The sequence below is a fragment of the Diadema antillarum genome, unplaced genomic scaffold (assembly GCF_040938485.1).
Source record: "Diadema antillarum isolate AM-2024a unplaced genomic scaffold, OU_Dant_1.0 seq00000766_RagTag, whole genome shotgun sequence".
Taxonomy (NCBI): Eukaryota; Metazoa; Echinodermata; class Echinoidea; order Diadematoida; family Diadematidae; genus Diadema; species Diadema antillarum.
This window is the reverse complement of record NW_027271656.1, coordinates 767,385-794,106: the sequence shown is the minus strand read 5'-3', so window position 1 is coordinate 794,106 and position 26,722 is coordinate 767,385. Positions and strand designations below refer to the sequence as shown.

The 26,722-nt window shown below is 39.6% G+C and overlaps 1 protein-coding gene across 1 annotated transcript; it reads right to left on the bottom strand.

Moving 5' to 3' along the window:
• Positions 1–98: 98 nt before the first annotated feature.
• On the bottom strand, positions 99–26,478 carry LOC139738729 (MSL complex subunit 3-like). Its single transcript, XM_071649366.1, has 12 exons — positions 26,359–26,478; positions 19,254–19,336; positions 17,318–17,413; positions 15,005–15,081; positions 13,137–13,186; positions 12,282–12,395; positions 11,499–11,695; positions 9,636–9,797; positions 7,884–8,075; positions 6,823–7,391; positions 2,752–2,836; positions 99–1,387 (listed from the first exon to the last, which is right to left on the bottom strand). Exons 1-12 carry the CDS (start codon positions 26,461–26,463, stop codon positions 1,267–1,269), a joined length of 1,851 nt encoding a protein of 616 aa, XP_071505467.1. The 5' UTR covers positions 26,464–26,478; the 3' UTR covers positions 99–1,266.
• Between the last annotated feature and the right edge of the window lie 244 nt (positions 26,479–26,722).

The following is a 26,722-nucleotide window of genomic DNA, read 5'->3' as shown; positions in this document are numbered from 1 at the left end:
TATGCTCTTTAACAGTTCATGAAGTGGTTTTTAATTCTCTCACAAAAAGTTGAAAGCTGAATCCTCACCTCAACCAATATTACTGTACATGCCGAATATTTCATGAGGCTTTCATTTTCGCGAGTCAGATGCTATTTGCGAAATTAAAGACGTGCGAAAATAATGACTCTGATCCCCAATATGAATGTGATATACATGCATACATTTTTCCATTCAGTACATTACTCCGCGATCGCGAATTTAACCACTCATGAAATCGTCAGAAGTCCTGATTCGCGACAATTTAGACTCGCTAAATACATGGCGTATACAGTACTATACCATCCCTTTACGAAAACATGAAACCATGACAACTGCCTCGTTGTGTTAAGTTTCTCATTATATCCATGTACAGTGTTAAAAAAAAAAGGGAAACACAAAAAACAGTTGAGACCTGCAAAATCAAATGTGATACAAGGATTTTGTTACATTCAAACTCTTTGTAACGAGGTTCCACTGTATGAAGGCTCTTGCCTGCCATGTGGGCGATAGCTTTGAGAACACAACCATGACTTGGGTGGGGTTCTCACGGGTGCGTATGCAAGCATGCCAATCTGTATGGTGCAGATGAAGTTATGCAGCAAATCGCGCCCCCACTTCCTCGACCGCACCATCAACGAATGATGGTTCACCATAAAGCAAACCCCTCCTACCTTTCCATGCTCATACACAGTCAAAGTGTACCAAAGAAATGAGCAACATTGAATTTGCACTAGGAAAACTGCAACACTTTATATGTGACATGCATTTCAATTCTATATGCAGTCTTTACAAACTAATTTGTCCATGCATCAGGTACATTATGCCACTCCATGATTACCCTGGAATACAATGATTTATCATTCCTAATCTTGTTCAATCCCCTGTTTGTTTCATCTTTTATTCTTTTGAATTTTTTGTTATTCATTCATTTTTTAGCAGTAGGGAAAGGAATGGATCAAAATGCAATGCCACGGTCCAAACCTAAACTTGTATCATCTCACACTACCGGCTAAGACGAATCAACAAGAAACGCTCGGTGTCAAATCACTCTTGCATTGACGCAAGGTATACACAATCCTCTACGGACTCTTACATTTCCCTGCAACCTATTGACCGATTCATTTGAAAAAGAGACCAATGTGAAGTAGACACTCCCAGGGATCCATTCAGATAACGCAAAGGCCAGTCCATCGGTCAGTTAGTTGATGGTCAAACACCGCCGGTGTTTATGTCTCTCTCCGCTGTTCACTTGGGGACGAGGGAGCGCCTCCCTCTGCTTGTCTCGATGTCCGTCTTGATGTCGGCGGCGTTGATGTAGGCCTTGTCGGGGAAGTACTCCAGCAGCTGATCAGTAGCAGACAACCACCTGTAGATAGATGAGAGGTGATGACGACATGGTACATGTAACTTTACAATCACCCACACATTCTACCAGACTGTGACATATTGCAAGCAAACAATGTTCCCTGACTGGGGAAAAAAAAAGGGTCTAGGGCAATTACCCCTTGAGCAATTACCCCAGACCCTTTCCCTGACCCTAACCCTAATCCTAAATCCTGAACCTAACTAAATCTGACCTAAAACCTAAACCTAACCAGCCGCTGACCCTGTTTGACAGGTAACTACTATGCAAAGGGTCTTTAGAATGGCTTTTCTCGAGGGGGGGGGGGGGGGGGGGGATTTTTTAATGGCTGCACACAGCAGGTGGCCACTAATAGACAAGTGGTTGGGAGGTTTAACTGTATGCCAGGCACACTGTACATTCATACATGTGGGTAAATGAATATTTGACTGATCTAAAAAGAATTATTTTACATGTGGATAAATGCAGATGTTACTGACCCAAGAATGTTTTTATCTTCAATACAGCTGCAAAAAAAAAACAACCCAATAATAACAACAACAAAAAGAGTCAACCAAGCTATTAACTCTTTATGTACCATGGTGGAAAAACCCTGTGTGCCACATTATTCTGAGACACCAACATAGTCATGCTTTGAGAAAACATTCTGTTTTTTAAATATGTAAAACTTTTATAAATTTCAGTTGAATTGGATATGCAGTGAGCAAAGTCGGAGAGGAAATGCCAAGCTTTGCTTTGATCTAAATTGTATGACAAATCTATGATTCTTTTTCTTTCAAATGCCCAGTAGCTACATTTCTGTAAAGACATGACTTTTGCACACAAAACAGTGACAGAAACTTAGAATTTATATGCAAATCCAATGGGGAACACCGCTTGCTAGTCAATCACCACATAAAATGCAAGCTATGTGTGAGAGGAACAGAATCGCGAGAAACACTTTCATTGTAGTATGACATTTGGTGATTTATCGATTGGTTTGGGCGGGTTTGTGCATTTGAGCAGAATATGCGAAGTTGGCACGCCGTCGACCGAGTCGGGCGTGCGAACGTGGCACATAAAGAGTTAAAGGGCACACACCCAAATTGTTCTTCTTCACACTTTGCCTTTAAGTTATTGAGTCAACTGCCCCACAGTATTTTTCAGACTAATTTTTCTCAGTCTGTTTGGGTCCTTGAGGTGCTGAAGCCATGCTACGGGACAGTGCAATGAGTAAGTTCAGGTTAGAATAGAAAAACCAAAGTGAATCACTATACTAACTCCTATGACGCAGTTCTTCTCAACTGTGTTTTTGTTTTTCGCTTTTCTTGCAATGCGTACAGTATTAGTGACCTAGGTGAGAGATGTTGACCTTTCCATCTCTTTACCTGAGAAACATCTCGATATGCTTGACGAGGGGCTTCAGCTTCTTGGGAGGGAGCTCCATGCGACCAAGCATTTCCGGCAGCTTCACTGTGGTTGGGAAGACGGGAGATAGAAAAAATACAAATTAACGAGAATTCTCCACCTCTTCACTTAAAAAAAAAAAATGAAACACGTTTTGAGATTCCAGCACGTTTTGTAACAAGCTGAAATATGAAACGCCTACACTGCTGTAAAATGTGTAACAGACATGTATCTGTTAACATTAACTTGCTAAAAATACAAATCTGCCATTTCCTGTTTTAAAGACGACTCAAAAAAATGAAGAAATGCCTGCCACATCATGTCATTCTTGGGCACTAAATATACAGCACTAGTGAAGATTTCAAGCACAAACTGAAAAATTACTGCTACCTGCTCATTTGATGGCAATGCGATTCAATTGTCATAATACATGTATTCACACATAAACCAATGGGAGAATTGGAAGGGCACAATATAATCACCTCTTCTACTTAATATCATTCTTCAACTGTACAATTCTTATCTTTATTAAGAGAATATGAATGAAACCTTTTTGCACCTATTTCTTTAATTGAATCTTTTAAAAAAAAATGATAATAATTTGGCTTAAAAGTTCTCTCTCTTATAATCAACAATAACCGCAAAGCAGAATTCCACATAAATTTTCAGCATGTATGTAGTGCTGGTTGCAGACAGACTCTGTGGTGCGCATTCATGAAGGTAAAATTTATCAAGCCCATAGTTCAAATTTAGTTTCAGTTTCAGTTTAATTTATTTTGCACCAAGCATTAAAAATATACAGAGCATACAATAAAACATGAAAGTACAAAATGAGATACAAAAAAAGAAAAATTCATAGGACATACAACATACAATTAGAAATAATGTGGCGGTATGACTACATACAAAGACAATGCCATTGGTGGGGGAAGCAGCAAGAAAGGAAAAAGCTCTTATGAGTAACTGACCCATTGTACTGTAACATACATACCTTTGACAGATCTAAAAAAAAAATGTCAGCTAAGTTGACAAAACAGAACAAGTCAAAACAATGCAATCATTACAAAACAAAACGACGGAGGTATGGACGATAACAACACAGAAAACAGCAACAACAAAAGTAAAAATACGCCTTGAATTAGCTATGTTTGTAATCTTCCAATAAAAATTGTTTATATTTAATTTTGAAATTATTTATAAATTTTGATGCTTTAATTTTTCTAGGAATAGAATACCATGTATGAGGGCCCTGATATAGAACTGAATGTTAAAAAAATGAGGTGCGCACGTGATATAGATGATAGTTCGCAGAATTTCTTGTTCCGTAAGGCCAAAAAAAAAAATTGTTGTATTGGCGTCACCCGCCCGACCCTAAAAAAAAACCCGACCCTGAACTTTTCAAAAAAAGAAAAAAAAAAGGAAATACATCGTTTTTACCGAGAGAGGGCGCGATACGGGTTTGCAAATTATCAAAAACAACAACAACAACAACAACAACAACAGCTGGTGTCGGAAAATGGCCGCGCAGTACAGCGTGTCGGCGACCGGCAAGTCCGGTTCAAAGATTTTATTTAATATTATTCGGAGAATCGATTTGTCAGCGGCGCCGGGTGATTTAACCCAGGAATTTGTTCCTTCGTATTCTGACCGGTATGTCGTGATGGCTTTTAAACCGGTGATATAACAAACTTTGGATGCAACAGACCCTCTCTATCAAATGGTGTTTTGTTAAATATGAGTTTTACACGTAAAATACAGGCAGCAAAAAAAAAAAAAAAATCCGCCCGCCCGACCCTATTTGAAAATCTCATGTTACGCCAATACAACATTTTTTTTTTTTTGCCTAATTATATAGTGCTGTTCAGCGAAAAATAATCTAAAAGGGATTCTGGAAGTAACTTTTTGTAACATAAGTACATACAAATAATCAACTGTAAAAGATAAATATCATAAAATTGTAGCATCTTAAACAAATGAAAGATTGGTTTTGAATGGGCAAGATATGAAGCATGGTGTACAATACGTATTGCACGTTTTTGTAAGACACAAACTCTATTCAACTGGGTTTTTGATGCATTGCCCCAAATTATAATCCCGTACGACAAATGTGGTAAAACAATTGAATTACAAGTCATTTTCAAAAATGCTTTAGGCATTGACTTTAATCTACACATAACACCAATATTCTGTGCCAACACATTACAAAGGTTATCTACATGAGCATTCCAGGTAACATACTCATCAAGTACGAATCCTAAAAACTTCAAAGCCGACACACATTTTACCTGAGAGGTACAGATATTGACAGAAAATTTTTCAGTATAACATTTTCTCTTGGTAAATAACATATCGTCGCTGGGGTGACAAGACCTTGTATCTGCAATTTTGGTGAAAATGACTTTTTTGGATCAATAGTCAAATAATGGGTTCAGTGATGTCCTGTCCAAATATCAACTGTCTGGCTCCAAAAATGAAGCCACCACGGCATGTCTACATGTAAGGAAAGGCTATCCCATTGGCTATAGTGCTATGGCCGCCATGTTTTTTGGCTCTCCTGAACATTTGACATTTTGTAGATACGAGGTCTTGTCGCCCCACCAGCGATATAATTAGTTTTTTGAACATTAATTGTAAGTTTAGCCCATGGATAATGCAACATGTGTGCTTTCATTATTGCTATGCATTTACACATTCAAAATTTGCACAATCCACATCAAAACTAGCCTTAAACTACCTTTGTTAAATCAAACTTGCAAGTCTTGTTGTGAATGATAGATGATAAAAACTTTCATATACATTGCTCAAGGGATGGTGCAGTTTTGGCTGAGATGGGGCTACAGGTTTTCAACCTTTTTATGATGATGATTTTGTGAGATAACGAAAAACCTGAGATATCCAAAGCAAAGCGATCCTAATAAAAGGTGGGACCCACCTTTTATAAGGATCGCTTTGTTTTACTTTGTCCAGGATATCTCAGCCATTTCAAAACTGATTTTCATCAAATGAACTTTGAATTCCATTCAGAATTGTATGCTCTCCAGCATTTCATACAGTGGTTTCAAAGCATCTTGCAAAAAGTTAAAGGCTGAATCCTCACCTCAACCAATACTATATCATCCCTTTAAACAATCTTAAACGTATGCTCAACAGGGTTGTGAAATATGCAAGGGCAAATGCTGCATAATACAGCCTTCATGCCATGGTCTATCACATGATGCAAATAACTCATAGACCTCCAAGGCACAATGACAGTCAATCTAGTCCAGGTTTGATTAGGAAACTTGAAAACATAATGCCTTTGACAACACTTCGTGGTGGTGTCATAAAATCCCTCACAGATCTGTCCTGTCCTGTTATGACCTCGAACCTTGCTCACTGATAATTAAAAAATCATACGTTTTTTATATTTTGTTGCTTGTTTTCAATGCATTCAAGCTTTAGCTTCTCAAAAAATTTCTGTGGCAAGTTTTTGTGTACCTGCTAAGAAATTAGACTCATCCAATTCTTGAGCCTTTGCAAGGAGCCTGTGTGCCAGGCCTTCCTTATGAACAACCTTCCTGAAGATATAAAGAAATGTGAATTACCTGATTCCTTTAAGAACCACCTCAAAATGTATGCTATACTTTTTAAGCGATTGTGTCAATTTTGTATGGACCTTAATTTGTTCTTTGTTTACTACCATTTGAGCATTGTGCAGAGTGGATTTGGCACATTTTACAGACCCTGTAGCCTGCGCATTCATGGGTGGTTCAACTGAATGAATCTTCATATGCTGTCCACCGGTGCACAGATGAAAACCAGGAATAGTGTCCATCAGCCACTTGTCAGCGGATATGGCCATGGAAGCATGTATTCATCAGTAACAGTTGACTCTGAAGAATCTCGACTGTGCGTAAACTTACACAGAGATCAGTTATAAAGCCATACACAATTTGTTACGGGGATTCCCGAAAATATCCAAGTTGGGGGAGCCTTCCCACTCCACGGTATCCCCACAATACCGGGTCTTTAAGTCCCATAAATTATCATGATTAGTAATTATCATAACTCACCAAACAGTCGGAGCAGGTGTTGAGCCCCATAGACTCTACAGGGAGGCTCGGCTCCGTTGTAGTTAGCATTATCTGGGAGCAACTTCCAACAATTCTTCTCAATGCTGAAGACCCTGTCATCTGTCGTTCCCTCCTCCTGCTTGATGCTCACGTCCGACATCTGCGGAATCTTGCCCACGTCCGCGGCGGACGAAGCCTTGTCCCTGGGCTTCACCGCACGGTCGGCGTCCCCGTTGCTAAGGGCGGCCCTCGTCGGCGACGACCCCGCCACGGGCAGGGTGGGCTCCGACGCCACGGTGGAAGCCTCCAGCGACGGGATGCTGTCCATGTTTGGGATGATGGGTGGGGAGGATGCGGAGGAGGACGAGGAATGGGACGCGAGGCGGGCTGAATGCCGGACATTCCTGATCGGGAGCTGATGGTTGACTGTTTCTTTGGCGTCGGTGTCTTCACGCTTGTGTGCGGAGACAGGCTTGGCGTCGGTGCTCCTCCGTCGACTGTTATCAGATGAGCGCAACTCTCTCGTAGCTGGGGTCGGTGTGGGCTGATTGTAGTTACTTGTTGATGATCTATGGTATCATCACAAAGACATACCGGGTAGATATCAAGGTGTAAATGTAATAATGCAGAGACTGTCTCTAACCACACTTTAAATTAATGAAATTCACTTCATGGTGGTGTGTTTGAATGTCAAAGCTTTTAGTGCTTCTGTTCAAACTTCTAAATTCTTTTTGTTTTGAAACCCTCTACAATGACTGAAATATACAAAATATATTTTTCCAACATCACAGGAAAATTCAGGATTGCTCTGCTAACAATCTTGTTATCTAAAGGTTCTCGTCAATTCTATCCCTTCATGGCTTTTTATTTTTCCTCTACCCTGTCTTAATAGTTACCACATTTAAACAAGAAAAGGGGGCTATGGAAGTGTTTCAGCTAAAATAAGACGAGGCATGTGGTAGTTCTGATTATGCAGTGAAAGTGATACGGGATAACTTCCTCTTATTGACTTTTGCTGCATCTTTAACTGGGGCTCCTGTCTGACAGGTGAGCACTCTTACCTCCTGGTGACTCTCTTGGCGGGGGCTGGCTCTCTCTCCTCCTTTTCTTCTTTCTCCTCCATCAAAGGCTCTGGTTTCAGAATGGGAGGGGGGTCGTTAGGACCCGGTGTCTGGGGCTCCAGGATGGGCGGAGTCTCTTTGCTAGGCGACAGACTCCGCCTTCTCGTGGTCTTCACACTGCCATTGACAGTTCTGGGGGACAGAAGTGAAATCTGTTGTTATTATAGAGTTTGGAAGAACATCACCTGCATCTCAAGTCTTTCTTCTTCTTTTTTTATTAGCATGCAAAAAGTAGGTTCATACAAATAACAAAACTTTGGTGATCATGAAGCACAAGGTACCAGGGGGAAAAAAAAAATTAAGAGCTATCATAATCAGGGCGGTGAATTAGTTCAGTTGGTAGCACGTCTGCCTCACAATGCAAAGGACCCCGCTTCGATCCCTAAGTCCCACTGAGCAATGATGTGTGTAATCACACCGTCCCCCTCTAGCAAGAGGCAAAACACTCTGTCCCTCAGATAGGACATACAAAGCAAGTGCCGTAATGTGTCTCGCCCACAAACGTACAACACCTTTTTTTTAATTTTGTTCACAAATGGACCTATGGATCAAAAGTTAGGAGTCATAATTAAATGCACAGTACATTGGGCCCTAAAAGTTCATTGACCCCTGCCTGTGACCTTTGACCTTGTGGTGACCATCAACTCTCCAAGGTACCATCTACCATCCAAGTTTGGTCACAAATAGACTTATGGATCAAAAGTTAGGGTCCATAATCGAAACGCGCCCTAAAAACTTAACATTGGGCCCTAAAAGTTCATTGACCCCTGTCTGTGACCTTTGACCTTGTGGTGACCATCAACTCCCCAAGGTACATCAACCATCCAAGTTTGGTTACAAATAGACTTACGGATCAAAAGTTATGACCCATAATTGAAACGCGCCCTAAAAACTTGACATTGGGCCCTAAAAGTTCATTGACCCCTGCCTGTGACCTTTGACCTTGTGGTGACCATAAACTCCCCAAGGTACATCTACCATTCAAGTTTGGTCACAAATACACTTACAGATCAAAAGTTATGGCCCATAATCGAAATGTGCCCTAAAAACTTAACATTGGGCCCTAAAAGTTCATTGACCCCTGCCTGTGACCTTTAACCTTGAGGTGACCTTCATACTTGGTAAAAGGTAAAACTTTGTATGACCACTCTTCCCTCCAAGTTTGATTCAAATTGAAGCCCAGAGTACAGAGTGATTTAAGTTTTTATAGCGTTACGGACAGACTACGGACGGACGGACGGACGGACGGACGGACGGACGACGGACGGACAGACGCCGCAGGCGATCCCTTAGTCTCCCCTTACCTCCGGTGGGCTTGACAAAAATAGAGGTCCCGTATGTAAGAGAGTCACAACTCATGCACGTAAAAGATCCTGCTTCATTTATTCATCGCAAAGAGCAGGTTAGGGTGTTTAACCCGGTGAGGCTGTCCCGCCTTACATTCAACTGGACCCCATGGAAGACCAGCTATTGCAGCTGAATATGGGCTATCCAGCCATCTTCTCAGTAGTCATAGATCATTAACCTAATGAGATCTAATCTAATGAAATGGAATTGGAAATGTAACCATTTTTAGTATGACAATATAAGGTATCAAAGCGATGCATGACTGCCACCACAAATATATTATTTGAAATTGAGAGGTACATATGAATAATTTTGTAGACAATTGCACATGCCAGAATAGCATACAGTTTTGTCTTGGGTCCCTCCTTGGGGCTGTTGCTGGAGATTTGTCGCTGTGCGTAGAGCTGCCTGTGCTGTGCTCTCTCACAGTCGTACAGGAGGTTGGTTGGTAGCAGGAAATCAAACAAGATCCTGATGCCATCCATCACTTCTCGACACAAGTCAACACTGGCAGTTGGAAAAAAGATGGGGGGAAAAAGCAAAGATGAACGTTGTGAAATCAAGACTGCAACTGTAAGACACCAGGGCCCCGTTTTATCAAAAGATAAACTCGATTTTAAATTTCCTTACCACACAGGCTGCCACAGACTTACAGTTGAAATCAACTATATAATCAATTTTAACTCTTCATAAAACAGGGCCCTGATAACTCAAAAAAAATGACTAGATGATATTAAGATAACTGCTATAGAATAATGTGGCATTGTAATGAAAATTTCTAAGTACATGCATGTAGCACTTTTACATGCAACATCTGCTTAACGTTTGTATGAACACTTGAACTACAACATTTAAGGAGAAAAATCACAAGTCTTGTAGCAATCTCTTAACCATCGAATAAGAACAAGCAAACAAAACATGTCTTGATCGTGTGCTGGCATACTGTAAAGGGCAATATTTGAGTTCATGCTCTCTCAGCAGGTTTCTCAGATCTCCTTTGTTTTGTTTGTGTAACTCTACAAATGCACTTAGGTAAGCAAATTCAAGTCATCCTTTGCAACACAAGTCCCATTAATCAAACATTCCATGATTACCACAATGTGAGTGTGGTGAAACAAATTAAACCCACAAAGCTGCAAATGAGTAACCTCCATTAAAGGTCCAGTTGACCTTTGGGAGCAGTGATATAAAAATGATCAAGATACCACATTTGATGCATACGTGTAGGTCAGTTGTATCACAAAACATCCTACCATATAAAATTTTTGCAATAAAGCCTAAAATATGAGGAGATATCACAATTTTTCTCATTAAACCATAACTGTAGACAGTTTAGTCTGGAAACATTTTTATTATAACTATTGTTCACATTTTGTATATATGAGAATACTTAACATCGATTATACCGGTTCAAATTTTTACATTGGTAGTTTCTATCCCTAACTCACATTTTAGAACTATTTCAAAGCATTGATGCTGGGTTTTTGTTTCATCTGCAACTGATAAATTATGCCTTTCAAGCACCAAGCTGGCTTGAATGAAGACTACCACCTCTTTCTCTATCACTCATTTTTGAGTGACTCTGATTTTTAAGCTGCTTGTGTTGTACGATAAAAACCAAGGAGACATTTAGCTATGGCCATAAGAGCAGCATATTAGGGAGCTTTAGATTTGCGGCACAGATGTTTGAGACGAGTGCGTTGGACGTTTTCCTCTCCCCTTGCGTCGTGCTGAAAAGTAGCTTTAGATTATGCTGGGACGCAACATATAAAAAATAAAATGGCGCCCCCATATGATCGGTGCATGAAGTAGCTCTCTACATTGTGAATTGAGCAGACGTAAAAATAGCACAAAACGCGTAGTGAAAAACTCAGACAACGCAAGCTATAAATACTGTAAAACGAGGAATTTTCGCGTGCACTTTAATTTCGCAAATTTCGCGAGCGCCAAGATTCGCGAAATTAAAATGCACGCGAAAGTCCTTGTTTACACTATATGCATTGAACGCCAGTGGCACTTCGCGAAAATTTCATGCCACGAAAAAGGCTGTCGGTTCCAATTCGCGAAAAATTCATGCCGCGAATATATCATGTTTTACTGTAGATCGACTTGACGCACGTTTTTGTGCATGCTCAGAACATGTTTTTTTTCCTCTGAACATCCCCATCGTGAAAATCTAAAGCTCCCTATTGCTGGATGATAGCCTACTTGTACTGAGGGAGGGGAGGAGGAGTGATGCTGTCCCCGTTGTTCGTGTTCGCCGAGGCCAGGCTCCCCGGCATGCCGGCTGTGCCTTGCTGCCTGACGTGGACCCGCACGTTGTGTGCCTGGCAGCGGTACGCAAAGTCACGCAGGTAGGTCTCCATAACAGCAAGGGCAGTATTTTCAGGGGGCAGCTGAACCAGCTACACAACGGGAGGCAGAAAAAAAAGAGTAAAAGATGTAAGAGCTGCTATTGGCGACTGTACACTGGTAAACAAAGTAGGCGGGGAAACGAGAAGAAAACCCAGTTTGGCTGATGATGAAAAAAAAAGAAGAAGAAAGTGACAGAATGAAAAATGAAAAGGAAACTTGATTCTCCTATATTAAGGAAAGATACTATGAAATGGACAACGATTTGAGAATACAAAGTGCAGAAAATACAATTCAACGAATACAAACACAGGAACATAGGAGAAGAGGGACCAGACTCAGACATAAGTGCATTCATTATGCAGTAATAAACTTCTCATGATGATAATGATAATAAGAAGGTCTTCTATATCCAAGGTAGTGTTACCACTACCCTACCAGAGGGCCCTGCCATTATCATTACCCTAGCATTGCAAGGTACCTATTTATACACTTGAGTCAAGAGAGACATTGTGAGTAAAAAATATCTTGTCCAGGGATTTAATAAGCACTGGGCGAGGAAACGAACTCGGGTCCTCCCATTTGGAGTCGGGAGTTTCGTCCACCATGACACAGGGCCCCAACAATCATCACGCTTACCATCTGCTTGGTAGTGATGAAGTAGCAGTCATCCTCCAGCTTGGCGTACAAGGCCTCAGGAAAGGTGATGGGTACCTCCACGGCTTCCTCATCGCTCTCGTCATCACTATCACTCTGACAAGATGATTTATCAAGCATGAACAAGCACAGTAAATTTAGCGATATAATCATACAACAACAAAGTATTAATCTCGCCATTCTTTTCCCAATATCATTGCTGGTACATACAATGAAAACCTTGAAACATTTTTGAAGTATGAGTGTAGAAAGTAACAAATTCTGCCTCAATCTGATCATAATTTTGCAACAATCTTAAAACCCTCTTGAGGATGACCAGAAGAAATAGAATGCCCCCAGCTTCTACCATTATTTACTGTCACAATTAACCTGGGCTTAGAAGATGAAGTTGATAAATCTTGACCTTCTACTTTGACGACTAACCTTCAAATTCCTTTTTCTCATTATTTTGCCCGTCTTACCTCAATAAATACCAAACGTTAGATTTCATCTGAAAGAATCTGAAAGATCAAGAAATCAAATCCACAGATTACAGAATACTTATGAAAGCGAAGGCTGCCAGAACTTGACAGGTGTACGGATAATGGGGAAAGTTCACACATACATGGGGCTTGGGAACCATTGCCAAAATGTTCTTAAACTTATTGTCATAATCATCTAGTTGTTGAAATCACTGAAGATGATGAATGAGTCCAGATTTTTTTCCACAAGTACATGAAAATTTTGAAGAAAAATTGAAAGGCACATAAGGTAAATCCATTGGATGGTCTCTTTATACTGCACTTTGTAGAAAAATAATATAGAATTAGGTTTCTAAGGGTTGATAAGGATAGTAACACTTACTGAATTATCATCATAGCTTCCTTCTGTAGAGCTTGCATTGTTTTCTGAATAGAGACAAAGCATCATATTTAAACTAGGTAAGACAATTCTTCTAATGCGCATACAGTAGTCCACTGGGACATCTATACTTCTCATGAAATCACTATATTTTCCAGAAGTAAATGAATATAAAGGCCTTTCTGGTGATGAATTTCACTGAACTTGCCCAATGACTATGTATTGACCTTTACTCATCTCTGCAACAAGAAAATGTGGTGTTCCAAAAGTGTTTTTATCCATTACACAAAAAGATATTACCCAGGGACTTATGCCACAGTAAGGCCATAGAGAGAAAAAAAAAAATCTCAAGTGGCTAATCTCGTGACCTTTGCACTTTTCCTCTGATAGTTCAGCCAACTAATTGTATATTCATTTCCAATCCTTTTTGTCAAATATTGCTACTGGACATCCCGAAAGTTATGGGGGAGAATGTTATTTTTTTGATCAAAGCACAGTGACCTAAGACCCATCTGCACTATTATGATCATGCAAATAATTGCAACTTACTGTAAAAAGTGTAAAACTTTTGCGATTTTGTGAATCCAGAAGCTAGCGCGAAAATAAAAGGACCGGAATATTCTTACACGCCATGTGTTCGTCATTAATATCCTAATTCCGCGGCATTAAAAACATGCGAAATTAATCTTACCTGGCAAAGCGCGAAAAAATAACTCACATTCACTTTCACAGTACTACAACCCTGTCAATCATTTTACATCTTCACTGGACAGTCTTGCCGAGTTTTTGGAAAAACCTCTTTTTTCTAAAGTACAGTGACCTTTAAAATTGAAATTTCACCACTAAAATTTAATGTATGTAGTAGTCTACTTCATTGCAACCCTTCCAAAATATTTCAGCAATGGAAATTATGTGATAAAATGACAGTTTCAACTGAAAAGGCCAGTTTGAGCCATGACCTTCACCAATGGACCGGAGGGATTTTGCCCATGATTTCACGATCAGCACATAACAGGGGCGGATCCAGGAATTCTGTAAATATTTCTGGTGGTACTTCCGGGTTTTATCCATTTTTTTTTCTTTTTATTTCTTTTGTTTCATCAACAAATAAAGAGGAGGCACGTGCCCCGTGCGCCCCCCTCTGGACCCGCCACTGCATGAACATCTCATACTGGTATACCTTGGCCAGATACAAAAAAAAAAAAAAATCTCCATGGAGTGTTTTGTTTTCCATACATGCCGAAAAGGGATGCAGAATTAATGAAAACACAACACCTATGGTTGCCTTTGATGTGGCGGCTTGATAATAATGGTGATATCATCACTGATAAAATAGATTTGTTTGAACAGATGATACAAACACATGCCTTTAGGCTTCCCTATTAAGCCTGAAGAATGTAATACACGTCAGATTGCCTGTAATTATACAACTAATTCCACCTGTTTTACCTACACCAATTATCTACTCAATGGCTTTTAATGATCCTGCACTCTTACGCAATTTTAGTGCTAATGCACGAACATGATATGTCGGCAACTGATTGTGTCAGAAAATTGTTCACATACGAAATCAAATTTACATCATATGGCTACTCCGTCAAGTGGCTAGTATTCTGTAGTTGAATGCATATGACAAGTCACACGCTTGATCATCTTCGCAGCGTTAACGAGCTTAAATACCCGGTCACACCCTGTTCTTTTGATGCTATCTTGATGTCAGTTAAAAATTCATCACATATCTGTATCCAACATGTTTAACATGGCGACAGGTAGGATGTAAAGAAACAAAAGAAAATCTCTGAGCTGTTGTAGTTTCCATCCCTCTCAACATAAAGGGTAAAGTAAAGAAACATTTCGGTGAATACCTTTGGCTAGTTTCTCCCTCTTTAGCTTGGCTTCCTCCAAGATCTCTGACCACGTTCTTTTTCTCCTTTTCTTTCTCCTGTTGATACACAAGTAAATAAACAAAGGAGCGCAAACATATAATGGTACCAGGGGTCCATTTCACAAAGTCATCGCATCAAAGTCTTTACATAAATCTCAGAATAGCCAAAATCGCTCATACGTGTATGTAGCTACACTGCATGGAGAGAAGTAAAATCCATTTCATGAAGTCTCTCACAACAAGTCACAAGTGTGTCTTATGAGCAAAAAGTCTCTTATGAGACTTTCATGAAACAGACCCCAATTTCATAAAATCAATTACTCTTCCCTGATAGCCATTTCAGATTGGGAAAGCAGCCAGGAAAAAACAAAACAAAAACAAAAATGCTTCAAATGACACTTCCTTTCTCATTTCTGATGCTTTGCTTACTTTCACTTTCTTTAAAAAAAAAAAAAAAATTCCGACATTTGAGCTTTTGATCCCGCAGAAATCCTCGCCCAGCATGTCAAACAAGAAGAGTAACTCTTCCATGCTAAAGGCCCAAATATGCCGTAAATGCAATAGAATGTAATTTGACACATACAGTATGCTAAACATGGCATGTTTGATGCACAGAAGTACATGCAGAAGTGGGCAAAGCTGTGCAGTACACACATTTGAGGAACATGTTTACACATAATGTACATTGTACATGTATGCCATGTATTTTGCTGGGTTTTATATTTCTGTTTTTTGATTTTGCAAATTTCACGAGTTAGGTGCTATTCAAAAATTTGACAACATGCAAAAATATTAACTCTTAATCTTATCAAAGAAATTCATCATATTCTTCCTAAACTGTTTCGAATAAGTTTTTAAAAGCAAAATCATATTAAATCTACATGTACTGTATGAACTTGCGACTCTATAATACTACCAGCCCAACTTTGCAAATTTGTTCACACTATTTCCTAATTTCACTGATACTGTAAACTGCACATGAAGATTAGACATTTCAAATTTAGTATGCCTAGCACATGTTACTCAATCAACATACATGACTGAGTATAGAAGGGAGTCATTTAAACTACACAAATACTAGAGAATTTGTAATAGTGTAGGTTGTTTCACAAACGCTCGTCACTCAAACAAGAGCAAACTCTTCAACGATTTTGATGACACTTCCTGCCATACTGCTGCTTCGTCAACGGAATTGGTTGTTTCAATTTCATGCTGTTGATGATCAAGTAAACAACCCTTGGAATACTGAGATCAGCCATGTAGCCTCTTGTAGCCTCTTGATAGTGACATGTACATTTGTTGTTCTCTGTGTACTTGCGTGGGACACGGCCATCAATTTGCTCCCTGTCATCGCGAGGAAGCATGTTCCACGATCACATTGCACACAGCTAATGCTGTCTTCTAGGGCTTCTGCAAGGTCGTGGGTCAAGCGGTAGATTCAGATTGAGCTGCGTTTTAGCAGAGTGAAGCTGTTGAGCGGCAGCTCAGAAATGTGGAAACTCTAAATTGCATCTCTACTTCTGACGTAAGTGCAACACTTGGCCGTCAAGAATCATCAGAGATTCTGTTTCTTATGCCTTCACAGGATGTGAAACCCTGCCAAAGTTTTCTCAAGTGGAGGGGGTGGTAGAGGGCTCCCCTGATTCCACCATGAACAAACTTGAAACCACAGCCATCATCAACGTACTATTAGCTCTATCACTTCTGATTCTAGAGATTTTAAAGATTCCTGAATTTTTGGGGGGATTCAAATAGGCCCCCTGGGTGCCTCCCAGGTGGGGCATGGTGCCCATTTGGACAAACTGAGATTCTATCCCCCTGGGGATGCTACCTGCCAAGTTTGGTGAATAGTGGTCATGTGGTTTTCAAGAAGAAGATGAAAATTAACAATCAATTTGGGCCGCCATTTGGACAAAATCCATCAAAACTTCATAAAAATTCCTGGATCACAATCAAAATTTAGTGATCTGTTCCTTGTGTCATTATCACCTTTTCCTGTAAGTGTTTCTTTTTTTTTTTAAATCCCACTCTGTTCAGAACTTTATGAGTTATTTTGCACACTGACAAACAAACAAACAAAACAAAACAAACCAACTTCGGTAAAAACATACATGTATAAACCTCCTTGGCGGAGGTAACAAAGAAGGTGTTCTAAATACAAAAAGACCTGCAATGAAATCAAAAAGGGACATTTCTCTGCACAATTAACAGAAATGCACTTTCACTGTGACACTGGCGCGACCAACATGTGACCAAAATATGCAACAAAAGGCGTTCTGTCACTATTACTCACATCTTCTCCTCTGCCTCCTTCTGCAACTTCTCCTGCAGCTCCAGGTTATCATCTGTGTATTTGAGGATGAAGTTTTCTGGAGCCCATCGGTCCCAGCTGCAGATAGGACAGACAAGATTTACATACGTGTGTTTACAAGCATTTTATGCATGTGTCCACGAGCACTCACATGGAAACATTCCAATCAAATTGTTGTGTCTTTTTGTTTTTGTTTTTTTGGGGGGGTGGGGGGAAGATGGGTGGAATGAGGGTAATGCAATGCTGCACACTGGCACAGGTTCGACAGTCCTTGACCAGTAAAAATCACTGTCAGACCAGTAACTTTTTCAGGAATGGACCAGTAAAACACATAAAAATTGGGTACCTACTAGTCCGACAGACAGGTCGGACCAGTAGAAAAATGGGTTAGCGTGCAGCCCTGCGCAATGTATCAAAAGTAAATTGTACACAGTGTATCAAACTCATGATAAAAGGGCCAGAATTGTTTACAGGCAGAATACTTGGATAATCTGAAAGAAAAGGAGGCTGGTTGCATTCATAAGGATAATACTAACAACTTTCTTGCACAAACAGAAATGCCCTCCTGGTCGGCTTACTACTGGCCCCAAGTCCACTATCCATTCTTGGCATTCAATGTCATAGTACCATGCATTTATAAATGTTAAAACCTTCCCTTGACCACCAACTGCACATACATTTTGTATTCTAAACATTGATAGACATACCATACAGTGTACATATATATAAGCACATACAGTACGTACACTGTAATTATAATCCATCAATTATTATCCACTGGAATCCCTGATCTGTATCTGTATATAATATGCATGGTATGTACATGTATTTGTATACTGTATTATGGATGGATGGTATACACTTTCGCTTTTCAGTACCCTCCAGAACTGGAAACAACCTTATATCACTTTCAATTCACACTGAAAATGTTAAAATGTAATCAAACCTGTAGATCATACAACTGTACATGAACAATTATTGCACAGCATCGAGGGAAATGATGTTGTAGTTACTAAATCATCAATGCGAAACATAATCATACAGTACACTATCTTGTATCCAAACCACCAGTAGACTTGAGATTCAGTAACACTATTGGCCTATGTCAGTGGTGATATTATGCTTGCTACCAACAGCACCATCTTGTGAAACATGTACATGCATGCATTTGTATTCCATACCCGTACTTCCTTATCTTACATCCAAATTTGATTAAAAAAAAAAAAATTAGGACGAAATGTACCTTTCTGCTTGATTGCACTCAATCTATTATCCCCCATGAACATTGGGTGGTATTCTTGTACATTTGAGCCCATAAACTTGTCATAAAGTCTCATTTTACAAAAAGAATGTGACTTCCCCTGGTGCCTCTCCATAGCACATAGCAAAATTGAGCTGAAATAAAATACCTCTTCAGTGGCCTTTAACAAACGATTCAGATGCCTATAAATTCTTTACCTCTCATGGCTTTTAACACACACTACTAAACTCAAATGCACAAACTCGTGGCCCAGAGCCACCTGTGCAATTTGAACAACTTTGTATCCTCTGCTCCTAAAGATTGATATCTTGCTTCATTTGCTTTCATAGTGTGGAGAAGCAGGGTTGGGTACTGGTTCTTTAAATACCAGGTAGTAGCTTGTGATAAATTTCAAGCATTCTATATTATTAATAAAAAATGTATTTTCCTTCATCAAAGGTTTCTTTGATAAATAGATTGATTTTATTTGTGGGCTTGTTCTGTTATGTTGGCCATGACATCAGCCTGTATATGCACTGTGCTTTTCCTATGGAAAGGCTACTTTACTGTGTACACCAAGTCAAAGGGTACAATACAGATTTGGCCTTTTGGTTTCAAAGCACGATGCATACTAAATATACCAAATGTCATATTTACTGAAATTATGATGTATCTCACCTATGATTCCAGCCATTAAAATGGACCAAGTACTCCGGAACTCTTTTTCCCCCTTCATCACGAGTCCAATCCACCTTCAGGATCTGTGGGGAGAAATATGATGGTGCAACTCTTACTGTGTATGCTTACAATTTATGATTCCACAGGTTACTAACTTTTAAATTACACAGTGCATGTAGTAAAAACTTAATTCACACTTAGAATATCTAGTGAGGATACCCAATGTGATTCTACCAATTAGACTCATAAGCATCAATTCATTGCCCCCCCCCCCCCCCCCCCCCCCCCGACTGAAATGCACAACAAAAGCAAGTGGAAGAAACGGTAACTTCTTCAGAAGAGGGGGCTTGATGATATAGGGACACGGGCAAGTAGAAAAATGCAGTTAAATGAATCTTTTTATCTGCCTGTAAAGTTTTGATATTCAAACAGCATACCACATACAGTGCAGGAGGGACTTGACACATTATAAGCAAAACCAACCAAAACACTATAGAGTACAGTAAACACCAAATGCGTATTTCAAATTAATGGGTTTTATTTTTGCAAATTTCATTAGTGGGGTGCTATTCATGAATTTGAAAACACATAAAAATATCAATTTTGATCCTGACATGAATGTGATGCGCATGCACATATTTCTCTGTCCACTGCTGTACTTCATGAAAACAAATTTAACCACTTGTGACTTCTCTGGCACTCCCCTTCCCCCCCCCCCCCCCAATATCTAATGGGAGAACCTATAATGAACACCATTGACAGTAACTCTAGGTGTGACAACTTTTCATTTATGTTGTTATTTTTACTCCTTAGCCACAAAAAAGCTTATAACTGTGCGTCTAACATAGCATTATCTCTGTTACCACCCAAATAACCTTGCGAGCACAATGCATCTTTCTAAATGGTTTTTAAAACCCGTTGAGGATGGACTGATTTTACTATAAACACATTTTCCCATAGACACCTGCCTGAGTATTCTCAGGACTCATCTACAACGGGTTAAGTGGTCCTCATTCGCATCAAAGCAGGGATCTTGCATGCTGATTTGACGATAAGCATATTGCAGATGGAGACTTCTCATGTACAAAATGACAGTCCATCTGTTGTTAAATACACCCTTGCTTCTAATATCTGTAGCCAGGTATGGTCAACTACAGGTGTATACACACAACTGCACACTAACCTTTTCTTTTTTTAATGGCTTGATTTGACAAGTGAAATCATTAGCACTGAAAGTTTGATGGTCCAATCAGAATATCTCTGGACCAAAATAAATGAAAAAAAAATGTTCTCATTTTTCAACAAGGAAAAGTAGAAATTACGCGATGTGTAATATATGTCCCCGCCGGAAGTAGCATTTTGTAGCAAAATGTACAATACAGGTCAAAAATCAAAGTCAAAGGTCAAAGAAGTCAAAGGTCAAAATTCTGTGTACAAGTTTTGAAGCCCTTACCTAGTGCCATCACATAAAGCAAACAGAATCGAAATCGGGTTAGAAATGGCGAAGGAGTAGCATTTTGTAGCCATTGTACAATATAGGTCAAAAATCAAGGTCAAAGGTCAAAGAAGTCAAAGGTCAAAATTCTGTGTAGAAGTTTTGAAGCCCTCACCTAGTGCCATCACATAAAGCAAACGGAATCGAAATCGGGTTAGAAATGGCGAAGGAGTCGCATTTTGTAGCAAAATGTACAATATAGGTCAAAAATCAAGGTCAAAGGTCAAAGAAGTCAAAGGTCGAAATTCTGTGTACAAATTTTGAAGCCCTCACCTAGTGCCATCACATAATGCAAATGGAATCGAAATCGGGTTAGAAATGGCGAAGCAGTAGCATTTTGTAGCAAAATGTACAATATAGGTAAAAAATCAAGGTCAAAGGTCAAAGAAGTCAAAGGTCAAAATTCTGTGTAGAAGTTTTGAAGCCCTCAACTAGTGCCATCACATAAAGCAAACGGAATCGAAATCCGGTTAGAAATGGCGAAGGAGTAGCATTTTGTAGCAAAATGTACAATACAGGTCAAAAAATCAAGGTCAAAGGTCAAAGAAGTCAAAGGTCAAAATTCTGTGTAAAAGTTTTGAAGCCCTCAACTAGTGCCATCACCTAAAGCAAACGGAATCTAAATCGGGATAGAAATGGCGAAGGAGTAGCATTTTGTAGCAAAATGTACAATATAGGTCAAAGGTCAAGGTCAAAGGTCACAACTGAAATTCTGTATAGAAGTTTCAAAGCTCTCATGTAGTGCTATCATATAAAGCAAACAGAATCAAAATTGGCTCATAAATGACAGAGAAGTAGCAAATTGAAGATTTTGATCACACACGGACGCACACACGGACACACGGACACACACACGTACGGAGCCCGTTTCATAGTCCCCTGCTCGAACTCGTTCGGCGGGGACAAAAAATCTTGTACTGATATCCTCAAATAATTGTATTTTGTTAACACTACATGTATGCATAGCATCACTCAATGTCACATCTATTCCAATTTTTACAGCCCAAACTCCAGACTTGATCACAGTTGTACCAAGGAGCAAACTCTTTTGTACACGTACAGTACAAATACACTAGAACAAGTGTAATGGTCACTGTGATATCATCAAGTACTGTACAATTGTACATGTATGCAATACATTCAAAGTGAGTTGAATTTTTTCGCAAATCAGGACTGCCCAACAATTTCATGAGTATTAAATTCATCATCAAGGAACACAGTAATTGATGCAGACATGTATGTGTGCATATGCCCTTCACATCTGGTTCAGACATAAAAAAAGCATGTTGTTGTTAAATTTGTGATTACCATGCGATTTGCAAAATTCACACAATAAAAACCTTGTAAATAAACAATGTACGGTGTATAAAGTTTTGTGTCTAGACAGGAAATGATTATGCCCCTTAAAGATTGGGAAATTCAAACTGTTGCAGAAAGAAAATACTTTTGGTTTGAAAAAGACTTGCTGATCAACCTCTGACTAAACAGCCATAAAATCCAGTGGGAATGAAACTGTAGTACCAGTATATAATCTGGTAAGCATTGTAAGCGCTCATCATTTGTATTAAACGTGACATCATGCTAGGGTACCATAGAGGATATTACTGTTCTCACCTTAAAATCTTACTATCTTTAAAGTCTTACTATCATACAATAAAATGTGAGTACATGTATGAGTGCTCAGTGCAAGTAAAAACAGCGTGGATCCTCCAACATGGTGGCAGATCCAGCAGGAAGCTGCATTGTTCTGAAGATGGGTAAAGCAGCTCCTTGGAATAATGTTGGGTCGGCAGTGGTTACTACCGGTCCCAGCAGGCGATTTCATGGTCTCGGGTAGAATGAATACTTGTGGGAGTCAATGGTGGACCTATAAACTGTGTATTTGAGTTGGTGATCTTGCCTACCTATGTTGTAGTTAACCGGGATGATATCAGGTGGAAAGGACAGGACAACCAGGTGATGTTGGATTTTGTGAAAAAGTACACAATGTGCAAGGCGGTGGCGAGAGTGAAGGGTCATCATTTAAGGCCAAACCATATTTTAAGTACAACTGAAAACAAGTCAGAATGCTCGAAAAGACATGGAAAAGCTGAAGTGTTGATGCCAAATTAAGAAGAGTACACCGTATGAAATCATTTCATCTCATATTTGTGTTTGGTATCCAGGATGGGATCCTGCTAGTTAACCTGTTCCATACTGAATTCTGAAATGCCCATTCACTTAATACGCAGGCCGCCAGGTTCCTCTGTGGGATGGGTTTATACGAAAGCGTCAGATAATTCATTTGTGGGATGTTCTGTTGATAAGTCTCATTCAATTGAACCAGCTTACAAGTGTACATGAAAGTCTCAACTTCCTCTACAGTATTCAAACTCTTCAAGAGAAGCTGCACTATCAATGCTTGCAGTGGTGCAGTTGATGATACAATCAAAAGTAACCCAACCTAAGTCACACCAAAATGCCTTTTGAAAATGTCACATGCACTGTACAATTTTGTATTATACAAATGTATGATCCAACAACAACAACAAAATTACAGTTGTCCTCAAAACTATTCATACCCTTGTTAATTTTTTGTTATCTTTGAAATGAAATAAATTATGCATTTTTACTAAGTTTGATCATGTGCTATATGTGACAAACAAGTGGCAGAATAACAACAATACACAGTTTGTTAAATTCTTCATTTCAGGAATCTTCTATTCATGGATTTATAAGAAGTGCCATGTTCACAATCATTCTAAGTAGAAAATGAAAAAACAAACAAACTGGGTATCTACTCATCCGGCAAGGACAGGTTTGTCCAATAGAAAAAAAAAATGGGTTAGGTCTAGTAGTGTGGTGGAGCCCTGCCAAACTGTAAATGTACTTGTTAAAGAAAACAAAAATGTCATTCTACTTTCTTTACGACTTTTGAGCCAAATTATCCATATTTTCAGTCAGAAAGGTTGGGAGTTCTGTACAGTGTATTACAAAAAACAACAACAATGACAACAACAACAAACTAGCAACAACAACAACAAAAACACAACCCGTCCAAGGCAGGTTCGACCTGCGGTGCCACTATTTGACCAAACACAGAGCATATTGAATTTATGTAGCCTGCAGCCAAATTTTGGACAGCCGTTGTATACATACAAACAGTTGAATGTACTGTATGGTCGAATCATGGGTGGCTTGCTTTACAACCATACAAGTGTGTGGCTGTATACACTGCCATGTAGTAAACTTGCAAATTAATACCTTGCCTGGCTAGGCTGGGCTGTGGGCTGGGAGGCTGGGCAGCCATGCATAATTCATTCCCATGTTTTGTGCGTGTATTAGGCCAAGTAAAAAAAGATAGTAGTTGCTCGTCCTCGCGCGCGTCTATTTTGGCCGCCGCATGCTTTTTTTTGGTATCGGATTTTTTTTTTAAATTGGCTTTAAGAATATCAAAAACTGTTGTTTCTCATCCCCGCCCGCACCCCTTTTTGATTGCCGCATCAATTTTTTGTTATTTACTATTTTTTATCCGGCGGTTGTCCCGCTGCGAACTCAGAAAATCCTCCGTACCGACTGCGATGGTTTACACTGAAAATTACGTAGGTCTACGTACATAGTTACCAGTACGTCTCGGCGGCACCTCAGCTCACCGTGGTATGGTAAGTGTCATGCATATACGATAGCCTTTTTTCCAAGTCGACCAGTATTTTTCAATCGAAAGTGCCATGTGATTAAACGTAGCGATGATTGTGAAGGATGTTTGCTGTGTGTAAAATGTTAAATGCTTTGCCATCTGGACAAGAAACTACTTCGTTTGAAAAAATAGTAAATAGTAAGGACCTCCCTCATCACTTGCGTCAACCAACCCGGACGAGAAAATATATTTCATTTTTTAAAAGATAGTAAAATAGTAAATAGTAAGGACCTCCCTCATCACTGATCTCAAAAAACCCGGACGAGAAACTACTTTCTTTTTTTTACTTGGCCTTATCCAGGAGGTCTCGGGTTCGAATGCTGTCAATTGTACTATTACTAGCTACTAATGCTGGAATCCCATTTTCTTTGCTCATTTTTCGATTAATAAATCACATTCATTTCTGGTTAGTTTCCTTCTGTTTGCATATATGTTAAACCATATCAGAGATGGAAGATCAAATGTGACATAAACTTACATGCATTGGCCGATGATGTATTTATAAACTCATGTGGTTAAGGCTTGTGTTTGAATCTATGGCCGGCCTTTCAGCAAATTCAGGTTTGTAGAATTGTATCAAATTAAATCTAGAGTAAAATATCCCGTTTGCGGCAGTTTAAGCATTGTTAAGGGTTTTTCCAACTTGTAAACAAATCAGGCAAATTATTTTCATAAATTCAACCATTTCATATATCATAGACAAGATTATTCATTAACAAAATTGTTTTCATGAAAGAAATTTATCATTGACCAACGCAGTTTTCATGATTTACCAGGGCAAAACCCGGCACAATTTTCGCTGATAAGGGCGATATGCGACGTAGTATTTCTGCTTGCGGCACGATGTACAATCCCTATGCAATACGCGCGTGCTCCGCGATCTTTAGCTGAACGCCTTCACATGTCTCGCGAACATTGCGTAAGCGCCAATTCCCATTGCGAAAGCACATGAAAATAGCGGGCGCACATGCATTGGCCGCAAACAAGATCGCAATTCTGGCGGTGTTGTTGATGTCTTTCTCGTGTTTTTCTGAATTTTTTCGATGGTAACATCCACTTTCCGAACAAAAATGGCGGCCCACATCGGCTCGCGAAAGTTCTATTTTATGTGAGGATATGTTTTCAAAATCCATGAGCATCGGGAAAACGACAAAAAATCAAGTTTTTTTGACCATTATTTCTTAATTGGTATGTTAAGAAGTACCGAAAATTTTATTTTGGATGCGATATGTTGTCATTTAGGTGAGAAAATTTCACTTTCGTCAGAGATCGTGCCCATTTTATCGGTTGGTTTTTGTTGATTGTTAGTGTGTTAGTATATGTGTAGTGTGCATGTAACAGTGCAATGCTGTGTTTAGCTGTATATTACCGTGTATGTTGTACCTGCCGCGAACAGCTGCACGGTCGCTTACTGACGCAGTTACTGTCTCTATATAGTATATGATAGGGCTGGATCTGGATCTGGATGTTTACGATGCAGGGCCCTACTGGGCATAACGCATCGGATGAGAGAGGGCGCAGGGGTGATTAGAAAGTTCTATCAATGGCCTTTTTGAATGAGGCGATTGATGGCGAGTTAATAGCATGAATAGTGGCGTCACTCAGGTGAGCTGAGATTGAAAAGCTTAAAGAGCAGTTACCATAGGACTAGGAGTGTGTAAATTTAATAAAATTACCAAGAAAAATGGGAAACTCCTTACGGAACTCCAAATTGAGACTGTTAGATGTTAGTATTTACTCTGCCTTACTTTTTAAATATTAGACCTATACCACCTACACTGCGGAAACTGACAACCACACACAAATATCAAGATGTGGGACAACGTAAACTTCTCACGCGCCTCAACCATTGAATAATGCACAAGGATATCTCATGGAATTTCAGAAGTTTCCCTTCCTTCCCGAACATTGTTTTACTTTCTCTGTATACTTACTTTCGAGTCATATAAAACCCTGACCTTCGTCGGATCGGGTTCGAAACAAAGAACTCTTTCTCCCACACCAAAAACGGCAGGTTTCAGTCCTCTCGTCGCGATCATGTTTTCTGTATAAAAGTAGCGTGTGCTTATTACACACACGCGCCCCGACGCCGTGTTATCCAAACAATAATACAAAGGTCAAAGCATGCAAGAGTGCAATGCTGAGCATGGTTATTCCTGTCGGCCAAGAACTCGTCCGAAAGAATTTCGCCCAGCATGCCACAAGCAGGGGGGTCCCAGAATCGAAAGCCTCCATGTGTGAAGTAGGCCTATATTTCAAAGATTTCAAAGATTTTATTCGACTCTTCCGACCCCATTC